A 16,804-nucleotide genomic window follows, 5' to 3' on the forward strand; every position below is an offset into this window, starting at 1 on the left:
GTACTTAGTATCTGACATAGAGGTGAAATTTGTAAGTAGAAACACTTATTTATATTGCTAGCCACTATAATCAATGTTGCTGATGTTGAAACATTCATTTTGATCAACATTAGAGATGAAAAAGATTATTAAATAATCTGATTATTTCCTCTAGAAACATGAAATGTAAATACACACTGTGCTTTGGAGTGCTCTGTCTAGTCTGTCTTTAAATAACGTAAGTGCTCTAGAAGATTTTTTCACAATCTAACACCAAGTCTTCAGAAAAATGGCCTTTTCTCCTTCTTTCCGATTTTCTGATGTTTTGTGCTCTTTCTTGCATAAATCATCTTAAAAGTTCAGTTTCAACAGTATGAACAAATATGCAGACATGGGGACAATTAAGTGTTTTAACAGGAAAGGAAAGTAGGATCACCAAGCAACAGTACACATCAATATAGGGACACAACGGATCTGAAACCTGATTGTTGTTTTCCTGAAATGTACTTGAAGTCCTAGCAAATGTTCTCCCTTTCATTCATACTTGTCACATGGCTTGTTTTAATTTCAGTATTCCAAATGCTCTGCAATTGCAGTAGCAAATGAAACAGCAACTCAGGGATAACTTTTGAAAATCTGGCCTCAGATATAAACAAAATAAATTATTTTTAATATATGTCATTATTCAGATTACTGTCAAGCCCTGTGCTTTTTGAACACTCAACATTTCTTGTAAAACAGGAATGATTTAGGTTATATATGCAAAATGTTCTACGTAGTTCAATGTAGGCTTGGTAGCAATTCTCATTATTGTTAGTAGATTGAGAAGAAATTGATCTGGAAGGAATTTCAAGAGATTATTTAATTTGTCAGTATGCTATAAACCAGAATTATATCTAAATCATTCCTTACAGGTATGTTCCTAAATCACCAGGTGACAGAGATCCCATCATTGGTTTGAATGTCTTGCTGTGCAGAAACTGGAGAGCTTAGCTTACAAAGATTTCCAAGAAGGCAGGGAAAGAGAAACTGAACTATACAACCCATTCATTTGAACCAGAGAGTGTGTTGGAAGGTAGGAAGATAGTAAACAAAGTAACAAAAAATATATTTCATTTGTGTATGCCAAGAGAGGACTAGAAAATAGGGATATAGGCTGTTCCTATTACAAATATATTTTGGATACATGTATATTTTCTTTTAGTATTCCTTTATTAATTGCAGTATGCATGCTTTGTTTTTAGAACCTTACCTTATCATTCAGTTGCTAAATGTCTTTTGTCTTCTGCTTGGTTTCTGCAAAATGGTATTTTTGACTGTAGCTACCAGTTTGGTATTTATCTTTAGATATAGAAAAATGTAAAAAAGACTTGTTTTTTGCTTTATTGCTAGCTTAACTATTGAAATAATCTTTTTAATATATTTCAAGAAAGCAACTGGACTGTGGTATTAGGCAGCCTAAAAAGATTATAAGGAAGAGGTTTTATATATGACAGTGTTGTTTATTTCAATGCTGTATTATGGCCAGCAACATTTGATAACATTTTTCTCTTTCTCCCTTACATTCGCTGTCAATCACTTTGGGCCATTTGTGCTCCAGTTCTGCTGAAATAGCATAATTCTCATTCCAGTTGCCTTTAACAAAGGCTCAACTTTCATTTCTAATTCTTATTAACTGATAATGCAAGGACCACGCTAGACTTTCTTCTCTGCCCCCACAGTCTTTTTGCCTCTGGAGCTTAATGGCATCCATAAGCTTTTTAGGGGAAAGCTCACTAGCATCCAAGTCCCACTAAATTATATAAATGTGGTTAAACAAGTGCCTTTTGCTGTTTAGTTTTACTGGAACCACCTCATCAAAAGCAATTTTTTTAGGGGGAGAAGCAGTCACTTCAGTGGCAGACCCTACACATTCCCCTGCAATAGAAATGATCCTCTGTTGTGCTGGGCTGTTTTCTGTGGTGAAAAACTCCACTATGGCTGCGAGTAGCTAAATGGTTTGAATCCATCACATGTAGAGCCAGATATTTAGCAGGTGTAAGTCAGGATGGCTCCATTAACTTCAGCAGATCCCTTTGTTTGCAACAAAGAAGGATCAACATTTCACTTGGATTAAGATGCCACATACAGAATATAAATGTCAATAACTTTTATACATTAGGACAGGATTTGGGCGTCAGAGACAGAGTTGAGAGAGACTGCTAGAAAGAAATAAGGTTCAGTCAGAGGTTTCTGCAGCCACCAAATATCTATGTAACCCAAAGAGGTAAACTTGACATGTGGATGACAGGTGATGTGTGCCAGAACATAAGCATCCAAGTAAAAATCTAGCCAATACCTTCTAAGGTTATTTTAATTTAGTTCACAAGTACCCCTCTATCAAAATGGATATCTACAGATATAGGTGGTGAAGATTTAGATGATAGCAATAATGATATAGATATCAATATGGACTTTCAATTCATCAGGTCTTCTTGATAGCTACTGGACTAAGCTCATGGCTGTATTTATTTATTTATTTATTACCATAATGGCATATCTCTGGATCCAGAACTATGATCTAATACAGTGCCATAGGGAACACCCACAGAATTAATTGAAATTAAAAATGTTAAATTTTATTTTAAAATATAAAATTAATATTTTAAAATGTATTGTTTGATATTCAAACCTTGGTAACATCCACAACTCCTTGAAAGCTTTTTCCTCTGCTCCAAAGGCCTTGAAGAGGGCTGCAGTCCAGTCCCCAACCACCCTGATGTGAACACTGAAGAAGTCTTCCTCAGGAGCTGAGGTGAGGGTGAAGGGGTGCCACTCCAGCGATGACACCAATGAGCACTGCAGAAAGATATACTGACCAGCTTCCATTTTAAAGCCATGCTTCTTCATGTGAAGCTCAAGGACTCCAGAAGAATGGGTCACCACCTGAACAATAATAAAAGGGAAGACTTTGTTTTCCTTGAGAAGAGTAATAGTTTGCTTCCATTAAGCTACAGCTGTAGATTTAATCATTTCTACTTGAGTTCAGCTACGAGTTAATAAAAATTTTTAAATGTCTTGAAGGCAATGGCCTAATCTCTGTGTTGTAGTGCTGCTGCTGCCCAATAATGTGCAAGCAGATGCAGTATGAAACATGCAGCAGCTTGCTTTGTGAGTCTAAGAGACAGATTAAAGGCTGTAATAAAGCAACATTTTGTCAACTTTCCATCTTAGTAGAGCCTACACAGAAGTACTCCTTGACAGGCTAAAATAATTTTCCAATTTTACTCTCATGTAATACAATTAACTTGTATGTATGGGTAGGATTATTGCTGGTTTGGCAAGAAGAATCAAGCCCAGTGGAGTTCAATCCTAAAATACTTTTATTAAGAGGTAATCTCAGTTAAGCAGACAGTTTTATATGTCACACGTGGCATTCTGAGATGTTCAGATCACAACCACCCTATGAAATCAGAGGCATGACTTGTCCTGGATGCTTTCCCCCTTGCACAAGATAAGCCTGCTTCAGATCGCTGGCTTGATATGTGCGGACACAGCTGCTCCAACAGTCACATCCCTGATTCATTCTACCACGAATTAAATGGGGCCTCAGCACACAAAGGCATTTAGAACTGGGATAAATTGTCACAGTTGTACTAGTTTTAATGATGCTTTGACTATTTATGCTGACAGATAATGTAACGCTTCATCTCCTTGGAAGACTCCGGATTTTAAAGAAAATACTGATTTGTGCTAAAGTCAAGAGCCTCTCTGCCATTTACTGCAGTGGAAGATGTGCTTCAGTTCACTGAAAAGAGATAGCCTTAGCACAGAGGTTTGTGATATACTAGTGTAGCCTTATAAGTCTGGTATTTCATTAATCAGGCTTGGTCCCATATGGAATATTCGCATGGACTTGTTATTGGAATAAATGCAAAAAATGCTAAAATCAATACTTGGCTGAAACCATAGTAATGATGAAAGAGCTGCTGAAGCTGGAAGTAAAAAATAAGGTCATAATATAGAGAAGTTATCTATAAAAGATAAAAGAAGTCATTGGCATTATGTTCTTTTTACACAGACATGCACGCTACGTTACATACCTTAGTAATGACCACCTCCTGTTGAAATCTCCAGAATCTAACAATTCTTTCACAGATATACAACACCACAGGACTTAAAACCCACTTCCAAGCCTGCAGGAAGTTGCATATTAAAAAACAACATTTATTTCAACTTCTACAAAAATGTTTTGCATTTCTGGTTTAAATCAGCAGATAGCCTAAAATGAAAGTGTTTGCTTTCTTTTCTGTGATTTTTCATTTGCCTTTCTCAAGAGAGTATTTCTGTTGCTACTGCAGCAATTCTGGCGTTCTCACAGAACAGACATATGGGACTCCATCATAGGCACACTCTAAAAGCAGTGCTAATATCTATCTGTGTTCTGGCCAAGAAGAGTCCTTTAAAATCCATTCCTACTAAAAGGCAAAAGGACTAATCTATTTAGGAAATATAGAGAGAGATTATTGGACCTGAAGAAGTATAGATGCATACATTGATACCCATTATAGCCTCACTGTTTTGTTGCTCCTCAAAGTCTGAAATATTTCAGAAGGGTCAGATAAGAGTACCTCTTATTGTCAGCTCTGTGTTTTCTGAAGCTGCATGAGAAAACAGTCAGTCCCAAATATGCAATTAGAGAAATAAAATGTATTTCCATTTAATCCATTAGTCGTCTCTGTATCCATAAACATATTTTTTCTATCTAGGATACTAAGATGGTTGTACTTTAATTGTTGCAGAGGATTGCTGTACTTGTACTTGCTGATTGTACATCCTGATCACAAGAATGGCTATTGGCTATTCAAGGCTACTAGCTGATGATTTTACTGAATTTTACCATGACAGCCTAGATAATTAGATGTAATTGAATCTTCAGAATTAAAATAAAATAAAATAAAAATAAAAATAAAAATAAAAATAAAAATAAAAATAAAAATAAAAATAAAAATAAAAATAAAAATAAAAATAAAAATAAAATGTTTGTTTGTTTGTTTTAGGAGATACAGTTTTATTTCCAGTTTGGCTACATGCATAACTCATGTTAGTGATCTGAGGACTCCACAATCATGTGGCTTTTAAAATTTCCAGAGTAACTTGCTAAAACTTTGACTTTGCTCCACAAGCTGTGTAACGGGTTATAAAGTATCTTTTATGAGAAGTGAGCAATAAAATTATGTGGCTTCCTTAGAACATGCTTGGAGGATGGAGTAGCAATTTCCCAAGGTTAAGTCTTGAAAATTAATTAAATAAATAAACATTGCATGATTTAATAATGGGAAGAAACCATCATAAGCCTGAAGATTCTGAGTTAAAGCAGAAAGCCAACACATCCGTTGTCCCTAAATACTACAGGTGTCTCTGCACAGTGGGTAATCACACATGTCGTGAATATATTAGCATACATAAAGGCACAATAATGATGAGACCTGTTTTTCCTCCCTTCAATTTGTGCTACCTGTAAATAAAAGCACGTGACAGGAATGTTAAGGCTGCAGGCTCTCCCATGCGAGAGTTCAGCTGAGATTTCAAATGTGCCATTCTCCCGTGCAATGGAGCATTCAATACAAAATATCTTGTGGCTGGTTTCCAACAACAGGACATCCACCAGGAGGGGTGAGCTGCTAAACAATACAGCTTCTGGCCAGAGATATGAGATATGGAGCAGGGTGGGATTGTTGAGAGAGGGACTCTACTGCCTTAGCCCCCCACAGGAGCCTTGGTGTGCACACTGGTACCACATTGCACAATCCCAGCTGTACACAAGGCTGTCCCCCTCTGCTCAGCCACATCTGCCCCTGCCCTGCCAGTACTGCCATCATTTCTGAGCCTTTGGATGGATTTGAGCCCACTGCAATTCCTAGCATGGATCTCACCATAGCACACCACCCATCCAGCGAAGCACTGTTCTTACAGACAATCTATATGCCATATGGTATCATCACAATTCATTTAAAGTAACGTAACTTTGCAAGTACAGCCTTGGGTATGCAGGAGAGTGTGGCAAAGTGGGTTTAGCATGGAGAAGTAGAAGTTCTCTCCAGTAAGCTTTATGATAATGAATGTCAAAGAATGCTGTTGAAAGAAAGTTCTTGTCTGTATTCACAGTGCATAGCCATGTATTGATTTTTATGGTGACATGTAGCTGAAATTTTTAGAGAGGCATTCATTTTCTCATTAATATGCAGGTTGGGTTGTGGCTAACAATAGTTTAGTTTAAGAAAAATCTATGTCAGCCATTAAAAGAGCTGCAAGATACTGAATGCTAATTTTTCTCCTTTACTTTAAGATTTCCTTTCATATGTTTTCTCTTTCTGGAAGAAAGAACTAAAACTTGCATATGAGCAAGCTAAATCTTGAGCTGTAAATGTTAAATGATTTTGTTTAGATGCTAGACATCTGACACACTGTACAAGTCTGCTACTTAATTACCCCCTGTGGATTTGCAATCTTGTTGCAGCAAAACTACCCTTCCGTGGGCCATTTTTCCTGTCTTTTGCCTTTCTCTTTCATAATTCATTGTTTCATTCTTCCCAACTTAAGACATCAAGGCTGGGCAACAGGAAGTATGTGCCCCAAAGCAAGGACATAATTTTATCTCTAACTTACTCTTCCTTGGTATTTAGACTATTCATATTAAAACACTACTAGTTAAAATAATAATAATATTAATTTGAATCTCTCTCTCTCCTGTTCATTGTATTTTCTGTATCTCTACCCTTATAAGATTTTCACTTGGAGGCTATTTTCATGCAATAAACACATCAAGGATATTTGTGATGCTGAACGAGAAAAACTAAATGTCCTAAAAAAATAAAAAATAAAAAATAATCCAATTCTGAAATCTATACCCTTCAAAGGGAATGTTGGCTAACTAGCTAATGTTGCAGAAATAATAATAATTATTAATAACACCTAATTTTTACACATCTTTATCTTTACCTATCTGTACAGATTGTATAGGAAGTATATAGGAGGTGGGGATCACTATCTTCTCTGTGCACATGGAGAGGTTGTGGAGCAGAAATATGCAATTACTCTCAAAACATGACACTAAATGCCAGTCTTTAGTATTGTACACTCCAGCCCCCCACTATCTAAGACACACAGCCTCTCAGGGAAGGACATTAGGTTAAAAACAGAAGACAAACATCACTCTTACCACAGGTTTCTTGCCAGAAAACTGCGGCAAAGGGCACTGAGTGACTTTCTCCCATTCCAAGTAGTGATCTTTACAGTAAGTGACGTTATGAAGCAGCAGACTCTGGGATGTCTGACCTCGGATTAGCTGACTTAAAACAAAAATATTCATCAGTAATATGCTTCTTTGCAATGTTTCTCTGCATCTGTAGGTTTTGTACTAGTACCTGAAAGCAGACATGAAGAAAACTGAAGTTCAAGAACTGGACGCTTTGTGTCTATTCTTTTCTCTTTACATTTCCTTTAAGTTTACCATGACTTTTTGACCAAGTGCAAGAAGTATGTTAAAATATTGGTATACATCAGTGTCAATGAAGTGTGGAGAGTTCTTGCACAGAGAATGTACGTTTTACTTTCCGTGGCAAAATCAGAATGATTTCCAAGTTCTTTGGAGCAGACACTTTGACCCCCTCTATATATGAGCATCTGGTATTGTTTAGAAAAACAATAAAATTTTATAGTGACAGACCTTCTCTTTCCTTTGCTGCTTTCTAAATGCATTTTTAAAAGCTGCAAATAAAGTTGGAGGACCGTAATTAGATGTGTGCTTTCTAAACATATTAAATTCTAGCTTCTTTACTTCAGAGAATGTTAATGATGTGAATTTTCCCAAACATATCAATCTTGACTGTTCAGTTTAAATAGGTTTCAGCTGGTGTTGATTATGGATAGAGAAGGAAGATTTTTATGAGAAACCCTGTGTGTTTCATATAGTTTCTCTGAATTTTCCTGTACTTACTTTGACTCTACAAGTCTATCCTGTCCTGCTCACTTGTCTTACAAAAGACAAGGAGACGAGAAGTGTTGCCTTCTTTAACATAGTAGTGTCATCATCTGCCACCTGTTCAAATGGAAGGACAGAAAAGATGGTAGGCTCAAGTGAGCAGTTGCTTTTGTGCAGTCAGCTGGTAAGGAGGAAGAGATATGAAGTGGATGAATTTATCTTGATTGGATGACTTGAGTCTTGACTTTTGACTCAACTTTTCATAAATCAAGTGGTGTTAGAGATGTATTTGGGCAGCAGGAGCTGCTCCGTTGCAGTGCACTCGCCAGTTGGTGCAAGCATCAGATTCATCTAATACTGTTAGCAGAGCTGCTAAATGAGTGTCCCCTTTTCAGGGAAATCTATTGCTGGGAAATGTCAATCAGCTGGCTAGGTAGAGGGAGCATATAATGCCAAAGAGTTCTGAAGGGTCCATTGTAGTTGTTTGAAATTGGATTGTTAAAGATTTAAAGGTGAGAACTGGGGGGTGTTTTTTAATCAGGCCAGTATATAGTTTACAGCATGTATTTGCATACATGACTCTGAAACTTGGGACTAATTAATTAGGCTAATGTCAGAAACCCTCAAGGCCAAACTAAGTGTGGCCTTCACACTTCACAATCACAAGGAAATCACAAGGAAAAGTAGCAAGATGGGAAAAGTAACAGACCTCAAAGCACTGAACCAGTCTGTTACCTGTCCCATGGTGACTCCATGTACCTCGTGGAAGTAGACATGCACAGACTGGGTGGGGGCTAACAAATTCCTGTGTGTCAAAGAGTGATGATCTGCATGTGCTTTGGAGTTGGGCAATACCACCTGAATGTTTTATGAAATGGACATAAAAGCATATTGTCATCACACCAGGTGACACTGCCCTTAGATCTGAAAAGCATTACAAGAGCTTGAGGTCATGTGTACACTAGGCAGTCAGCAGGAAAAAATCTATAGAACAAAGCACTTTTTGTTGAAGGCCTTACACTGTACATGTCTTAGCATTACCAAAGACTTTGGACTAGGTCTAGTTCTGTCACATGAACAGATCATTTCTCAGTGCTTGGACCACAGAGACAAGCCTGTTGGTATAGTTTCATCCCCAAACACTCCACACTTTACAGTCTGAGGTTGTGCAATAATGTGAAACAAAACATAGTAAGTGAAGAAGAACATGAGATTTGCCTCAAAATGGCACTCCCTATCTGAATTACAAGAATGTAGATGCACTGCTGGAGATTCATAATAATGCTATTACAGAGAAATAAAAAAGGGAAATGAGGGGAAGTGCACAAGGGAGAGGAAGGGTAAGATGTCAGTGGAACTGGAAACAGAAGATGAAAATGTTTTAATTACCAGTCTTCTTGCTCTCACACTGTACACATGATTTATCAACCCCTGAGTTTCCTGGGGAGGCTCTCCCAACATGCTGTTCCTCAGCATGAGAACCAGGAGCCCTGTACCAGCAGGATGGACCTCTCTCCCATGCTGAGTGGGAGACCACCAGTGACCCGGCAGTCATTTCTCTCCATAAAAGCCACCTGACTGGGCTAGTTCTAACCTTGAGTTGCTTAAGACTGGAGAACGACCGTGGTTCATAGTGTAGTGCCTACTGTTACTGCAGTGATGAAATTTGGGATTCCTTCTGCCACAGTGAAAGAGGGGCAGAATCACTTTATATTTATGGATGCAAAAGAGATTGTTGTGCACAGGAACATTCACCTCTGAGCAGCTGAAGTGCTGAAAGCCTGGCAAGTTTGTACAAACTCTCTTGGAAGTGCCTCTCAAGAGCTATGAGCATAAGGACTACTCCTTATTAATTTGAGCCCATGAAGGCCCCAATTCTCAGGGATAAAAGTTCATTCAGGCTGATGCGTTGATAAGCTGCAGGTCATAAGAAAGGTAGATGCCAGAAGAGTGTTTGACAGAATTAAAGCACAGAAAAGTCCTCAGAAAAGTGGTGTGTTTTAATTTCAAATTGTTTTCATTTTGCAATCTGTCTCCAAGCAAAGATCCCATCAGTTTGTTAATAGAAAAGCGCAGAATGAAAGATTTGAATTGTGTTTCATCTCAAACTGTGTACACATACCCCATGCTCATGCAGATACTTACCCCATACCATGGATTATTAAACCAATATAGAAAACCACAAAGAGGTGGTGGGTATACCAGAACACCTCATAGCACGATCTTCTGATGAGCTCTGTGGATGAAGTCATGATCAAAACAAGAGCCACAGTTATCACAACTCCAGTTACTCCAGCTATGGTGGTCAGCACCTCTCCTGTTGTGTTCTAGAATGAGCATATATTATTACTATTACTATTGTTGGTGTTGTTACTACTATTTTCACTGTTAATATTGTTACTGAGGTGACTATTACATAAGAAATCAAATTCTACAATATATTTTCAGCATATGAAAAAAAACCCACGACAACAACATGAAAAGATACACAGGTAAGGCAAACTTCAATTTCACTGTAGAAGAACATGGAAAAACGTCCCCCTGTTCTATTTCTACTCGGGTTTATCCCAAGCAGATGTGTAAATGTTTGCTTCAACTTATTTGTTTCAAGAATTAAAAGGAGGAAATTAGGCAGTCTCAGTTGTACTTTTATCTATTTATCTTATGCAAAAGTGTCTCAGAAAAAAAAAAAAAAAAAAAAAAAAAAAGGAAACAGATTAGAGAAAAGAGAAGATTAAGCCTAGAGATGTAATAACCAAAACAACACTACGAACTGTCCTATTCATGTGAGGGTGATAAAGTGAGGTGCTAAGACACCTGCAAAGTGTGGGGCTTTCCTGTGGTTCTTTTTATCTCAGACTGTGAGTTTTTAGCAGCCCTGAAATGGTGCATAAAAATGGCATGCTCTCATTTACTTAAACAGCATATCTCATTTACTTGTTCCTTACATTTACCTGTTCCTTACATTTACTTTTTCCTTACATTTACCTGTACAGTCATTGGATAATATTAACTTTTTTTTTGAAAGACATGTTTATGCCTATATGTATATTCACATTTTTTTGCTTGTCAGCACTGAAACATTAATATTCTGGGCTACATCAGGTTCCTTTTTTGTTCATGACTCACAGACATCAGCACAAGTCTGTTACATCTGTCTAAACCCCCCAAAATAAACTGAAGTGAGAATGAAGATGTATTTTGAATACAACAGTCAGATGCTGATCTCAGAAAGTGCAAATCATGAAGAACAGCAGTAAAAATCTCACACACAACATGAGACTCAAGCTAAATATGCCAGCAGAGTGTAAATTAAGTCTCTACTTGGCCTGCAAAGCATATATATATCTGTTTTTCTGGGACTGATGTGAAAGAATGAGGGAATTGAGCATGCCTACTGGATTGTGAGTTGGTTCTACAGCTTAATATCCTAAGAAAAAAAAAAATAACACATATTGTGCTTCAAAGTGCACTCATCTGATATGGAAATACTAGAGGTGATAAAATTCCACAATGTCATTTTTACAGTCACTTTTTACAGTAAAATCATTCTTTCAAATGTTCACACTTGACAGCACACAGCACATTTTCAAATTGGTGCCTGTGAAGAGTGTATTCAGATTCTTCTACATGTTAACAGGATTGATCTAGGTGATATTTTGAAAATTTCCACTACAGTGGCTAGTTGAATGTTGAGATGAAACAAGGAAAAATGTCAAAGACACTTAGTACATCACCACTGGAGGGTTAAAATGGAACAGAAAAAGAAACCTGAATTGTTGTTCTCAGAACCTTCTTCTCTGAAGTTAGAAGAAATCTTTTCTTTGCTTTCCTTCATAATTTATTAATTCTGAGTATAGGTACTAAGACAGAAGTGTGAGATAAAAGAAATATAATCATTAGAGGTTAGAGTATAATCTAGGCTGTAAATTAGAAAGTAATTGTGGAGTCTATTGCTATGAAAAATCTGGAAAAGAATCTCAGAAAATGCTAGCTTTCCTTCTCAAGGGTACTTAGGACCTTAATGTTAATTAGAAGCCTACCTATCAATAATATTACCATGGGAAGACTTAGTGAAGAAAAAAATGTGTACTGGAAGGCAGTAGGTTGCCATTCAGTACTGTGAGCTCTCCTATGTTTTACATTTCAAGTGTAAGTGGTGAGAATGGGCACCAAGTATTTAAGAGACTAGGCAGCTTTGTCCTTGCTCACGGTTCTGCTTTGGCTATTTTCTCAGCACTAACATCAAGACATCATACTCTTGAGACTTGATTTGTTTCCTTTTCTTCAAACTTAAGAACTGTTTATTTGTTTGTTTAGAAAGATGTAGAAGTCACGTTATCTAAACTGGAGAAAAAACAGGACAAAATGCCTTGTAACTGAAAAGCACTATGAAATCCTTTGATGGTTGTCCAGCCATCATCTCACTTTGTTTCTGATTGAAAGGCCCCCAGTTCAGGATGTTCAAACAGCCTTCACTATATGCTAGATATGCAGGAATTTCCTCAAGAACAGAAGCAATACATATGGGATTCTTGGCAGGGCATACAGCATACAGCAATGTACACAAGGAAACAGATAACATCTGATGTACAGTATAATGGAATAAGGAAAAAAGCAGAGCAACTTTTGCATGTTTTACACTTATGCACTGCAGAAAGACTGCGTTCCTCTTTACCTCATGAGTCTTTTAAGAAAGATCTCCACCCATGCTGAGAGCAAGCACACCCATTTATTTGCAGTCTTGCACACACTGTCCCTAGCTTCCCAGTGCATAGGATATAGTGCTTCCCATAGACAATAAGCCTCTGGATGTTGCTTATTATTTTCCCTGGGCAGCTACACTCTACACGTAATAGGGTAGAACCAACCCCCAGACTGGGAAGATAACACATGGGGAGAGGCAAGTAACAACAATGAAAGAAGTGTTATGTACTATTGGTGTTATTTCCTTTGTTTTTTACTTCTTTTTCTAGAAGAAGGAAGAAAGAAAAAGAAAGAGAAGTTGTGTTAGCTCTATATATTTATAGTTTACTTTAGTTTTTTAAATTCCTTGCAGGTTTGTTTCATTGTCTACTATTCATGACACTCCTTACCCTCCCTCCCAGCTGTCTCCTGACAAACTAATTAAAATACTATAGACATTTCTTTGAGCTTAGTAACCTGAAAATTGCAGCTCTGAGTAAGTGTTTTCAGCTGAAATTGAGGTTAACCTCTGGCAGCACCTTCTCGCTCTGGTTAAAAGGCTTTGAAATATAGTTTTCCCGACAATAGAATCCACAGAGGAAATTTTTTTCACGAGGAAAACAAAAAAGTGGCAGCTTACCATTTCATAGGTTCTTATTGGGTTCAAGTAGCTTTCATTTGGGCTTTTGCCAAGGCCAGAAAGTTTTTTCTGTAACTCCCCTGCTTCTTCTGACTGGCTGTTATGATACCGCTCAATGTTGATCAAGTGGGCAACAATATGGATGGCTACATTAGGGAAGAATGGGGCAAAATTAGACACGCTTGTGTGTGTCCGCTGCACCAGAAGGAGCTTCATTAAGCACACTCCAGGCTATTTGAAAAGCCTGTGCACGGATCGAGACCATTGCGTAGAATAAACTGAAAATTTGATCTTATATATGTTTCATAAGTTGCAACTGCTTCAAACTGGAGAGAAGTTCCATGGTCATCTCCCATGTTTACAGTCAAGTGCCCTGCAGGCTTTGGTGTCATTGAAGATGAACCTCTTGAGAGATGAGATAAAGGCAGTTGCCTCTCTTTTTAAAAAGTATGAAACAAACTAATTAAAATACTTTTTTTTTTTTTTAATTTATATACTTAAAATTTATAGACTTTAAATTTTTTTAAATTTATAGACTAAGAAGTGTCAAGGTCTAACTTTGGTTCACAAGACTCTACCTTGTCCATTTTAGGCACAGACTATGTTGCAGCTTGAAATAAGAGGATTTAAGAGACGCATTCAAAATCTACCCTTATCAACAAGCCAAGCAGATATAGTATCACATTATGCTGGTAGAGCCTGGGAAACACACAGGAACTATGATTTTAAGGAAGAGGTCTGAATCACAGGATTAACTCTGATTAATATATCACCTCTACTTCTGGCCTGCTCCCAAAAGGGATAGCAAATGGCCAGTTTAGAAAAATGTCTGAGTGAAGTAAGAACTCTCTCATAATCCCTTTCCTGAGTAGGAAGATGATAATTTCAAAAGAGGAAAAAGAATACTTTATTTTATTATTGGCTAACATAGATAAAGTCATAATCATGCTGGGTGTAGGGTTTCACAATTTTCAGTATGAGAGATTCTCAAATCCATTACAGGAAAGTTGTAATTAAGTCAAAGTATTAAATGCTGAAGGATGAAAAAAACAATGAAAAACAATTATGTGTTTACAGTAGAGCTATTAGGATACACTATTTCTAGATTTTATAATTAGTTTCCCATCACCATCCCTCCTTCACTGTTTACCTTTTACTGTCCCTGACCATCAAAAAAAACCTACCTAAAAAGCAGTATTTGCAGCAAAACAAATACGATCTGTTTCCCTGAACAATATTCTCTTAAAATAGTTTTTTTTTTTCTTTTTCCTTTTTTTCTTTTCCCCTTTCCCTTTCCCTTTCCCTTTCCCTTTCCCTTTCCCTTTCCCTTTCCCTTTCCCTTTCCCTTTCCCTTTCCCTTTCCCTTTCCCTTTCCCTTTCCCTTTTTTGTTCTTTCCCCCTTTTTAATCGTTACTCCTTGCACAAAAGTAATACCTTACTGCACTAGTCATTGTGTAATTATAGCTGTAAACAGGGTTTAATGCTTAAGGATTTTGGTATTGCAATTCTTTTAGATGTCTATTCACTTAATGAGCTCTCTCACTCCCTATGCAGCTCCTACACAACATGTGGAAAGTGCTACAGGCATGGGAATACAAGTTAAGGCAGGATGCTGGCCATGGAAGTGCTTGAAGCATCTAGTGCAAAAAGGTGGAATATTGCACTCTGCCTCCCAACAGCATCTGTCCAGGCTGGAGAGAGGTTATTTACACTCTGTTCTGATGGGATCTGCTAAAGCACTGGTTGCTCCAAACACACTCTGATTGACTGTCAGGTTGTCATGCAAAAGGTTGTGTCATACAAAATGAATGTTAGTTTAAGTGAAAGACCTACTTTTAAATCCTTACTATATGTAACTAAGAGTAGGAACTTAAACCAAAGCACCTAGTCACCAGGTTCACTGGTTATTCTCTTGTGAGCCATTTCTGAAGAAACCCTTAATAAAAATAATCACCTATTTATTGTCATCCCAAGTGAATATCCTGAGCATCCACAATGCAACATCAAGCCCCCATTTTTTTCTGAATCTTTGTTTCAATGAATAATGAATTCACACAAACTAGAATAGCTTCAGCAGTGTGTAGACTGAATCCGAAAAGGTGTAAACTGCACAGATATAAAATGAGACTGGAAATTAGAAGACAAGCTCAAGCCATCACAGGAATGAAACTCTAAAATAACCTTTCAATAAACTGGATAATGGGATCAAGCAATCTAAGCAGCTTTTAGGCTCATTTTATAAAATAAAATATGTGATGTGACTTTAAAGGATATTGGGCTTGGTGACCCAGCATGTCCTGTGTACATCATTAGGTATTAGGCATTGCATGTAAAACAGCCTGGCCACCACCAGGCGTGAGGTGCTTGCTGCAGCCATGCCCTCGGTATGCTGGAAGATTGCATGAGACCACAAACAGGGAGGGAGACGTGTGGACGCAGACTGTCAGAACCCAAATGCCTGAGAGGCTCCAAGCTGCAGGGTTTAGGTGGCAGCTGTGTGGGGGCTGTGGCAATCTGTTCCCAAGAGTACAACTGATATATAAGCAGTATATAAACATTGTTTATGTATTTAAGCGTAACAGCATTTTTAAATGCAGAGTGGGGAGGAAGGAATTGTTCCTATGTGGAGCTCCTTTCTGAACAGATGTTTTGGCCTGGTAAGGATGTTATCAGATCCAGCTGGAAGGGAACCAACTCATTGCTTGATGCAGACCTGATTTCTCTGACATCTGAAAAAGCTCACTTGGAAGGTGGGATTGAAGTTGTGGAGCTGTATGCTGCTTGTAGTCCTGTACCTGACCATGGTAAGGAGTAGAAAAAAAAAATCCAAGGTTGGGAAGCCATGACAGTGAATCTCTGAGTGGACTTCCATTGAGGAGTTTTATCTTGGCATCTGCAAGTGATTAGTGGAGGAATCAGTAATGGTACTTGTACTTCTTGTTCCCTATCCCTGCGGGATGGGCTTTATAACTCTGGCATAGTGTAAATAGTCACCACAGCCTTGAGACAACATGAATTTCACACAGTTATGATCCAAAACATTGTCTTTCCAAGGGCTCCCTGCAGCAACTAAACTGCAGGTTTTGGACTTGTTCACTTAAGAATAGAAACATTGACTAGATTTGGAGGTTTGAATCTGTGTTCATAACATGATATATTTTCTTTTGCCTTCAAAATATCTAAATCTATGAAGAATGGATATTGCACATTGTGAAGTCTTCATGCAAAATGAACACATTTCTGTTGTTTAAAAAGCTGCCAAATTGTGCACTTTCCTCAAACTGCAGTGATGTCTAGTCACATCAGCAGAAACAGAAAACTCTGTGTTACCTACTACATGTTGAGTGCCTAAAGTGAGATGAAGTGGTACTTTCTTCCTGAACAATAGAGGTCCATGCTTCTTAACAAAGTATTTGTAATCCTGCGCAAAACAAACAAACAAACAAACAAATAAATAAATAAAATCCTGTGGGCTGAATAGATATCACTTCCCAAGAAGGTCTCTACCTAAGATATATAGAAAGTCAATCATGTTG

The 16,804-nt window shown here is 37.6% G+C and overlaps 1 protein-coding gene across 1 annotated transcript in view; it reads right to left on the bottom strand.

Moving 5' to 3' along the window:
- The window catches only part of NOX3 (NADPH oxidase 3), a gene marked incomplete at both ends in the record, with an annotated part of 39,698 nt that overhangs the window by 14,438 nt on the left and 8,456 nt on the right, over positions 1-16,804 (bottom strand). Inside the window, 5 exons of the mRNA XM_084284049.1 lie at positions 2,651-2,904; positions 4,062-4,154; positions 7,181-7,310; positions 10,088-10,269; positions 13,269-13,414. Coding sequence (XP_084140175.1) covers positions 2,651-2,904; positions 4,062-4,154; positions 7,181-7,310; positions 10,088-10,269; positions 13,269-13,414 — 805 coding nt within the window. The remainder of the gene's footprint in view (positions 1-2,650; positions 2,905-4,061; positions 4,155-7,180; positions 7,311-10,087; positions 10,270-13,268; positions 13,415-16,804) is intronic.

This window comes from Netta rufina (genome assembly GCF_964035555.1).
Source record: "Netta rufina genome assembly, chromosome: 3".
Classification (NCBI taxonomy): domain Eukaryota; kingdom Metazoa; phylum Chordata; class Aves; order Anseriformes; family Anatidae; genus Netta; species Netta rufina.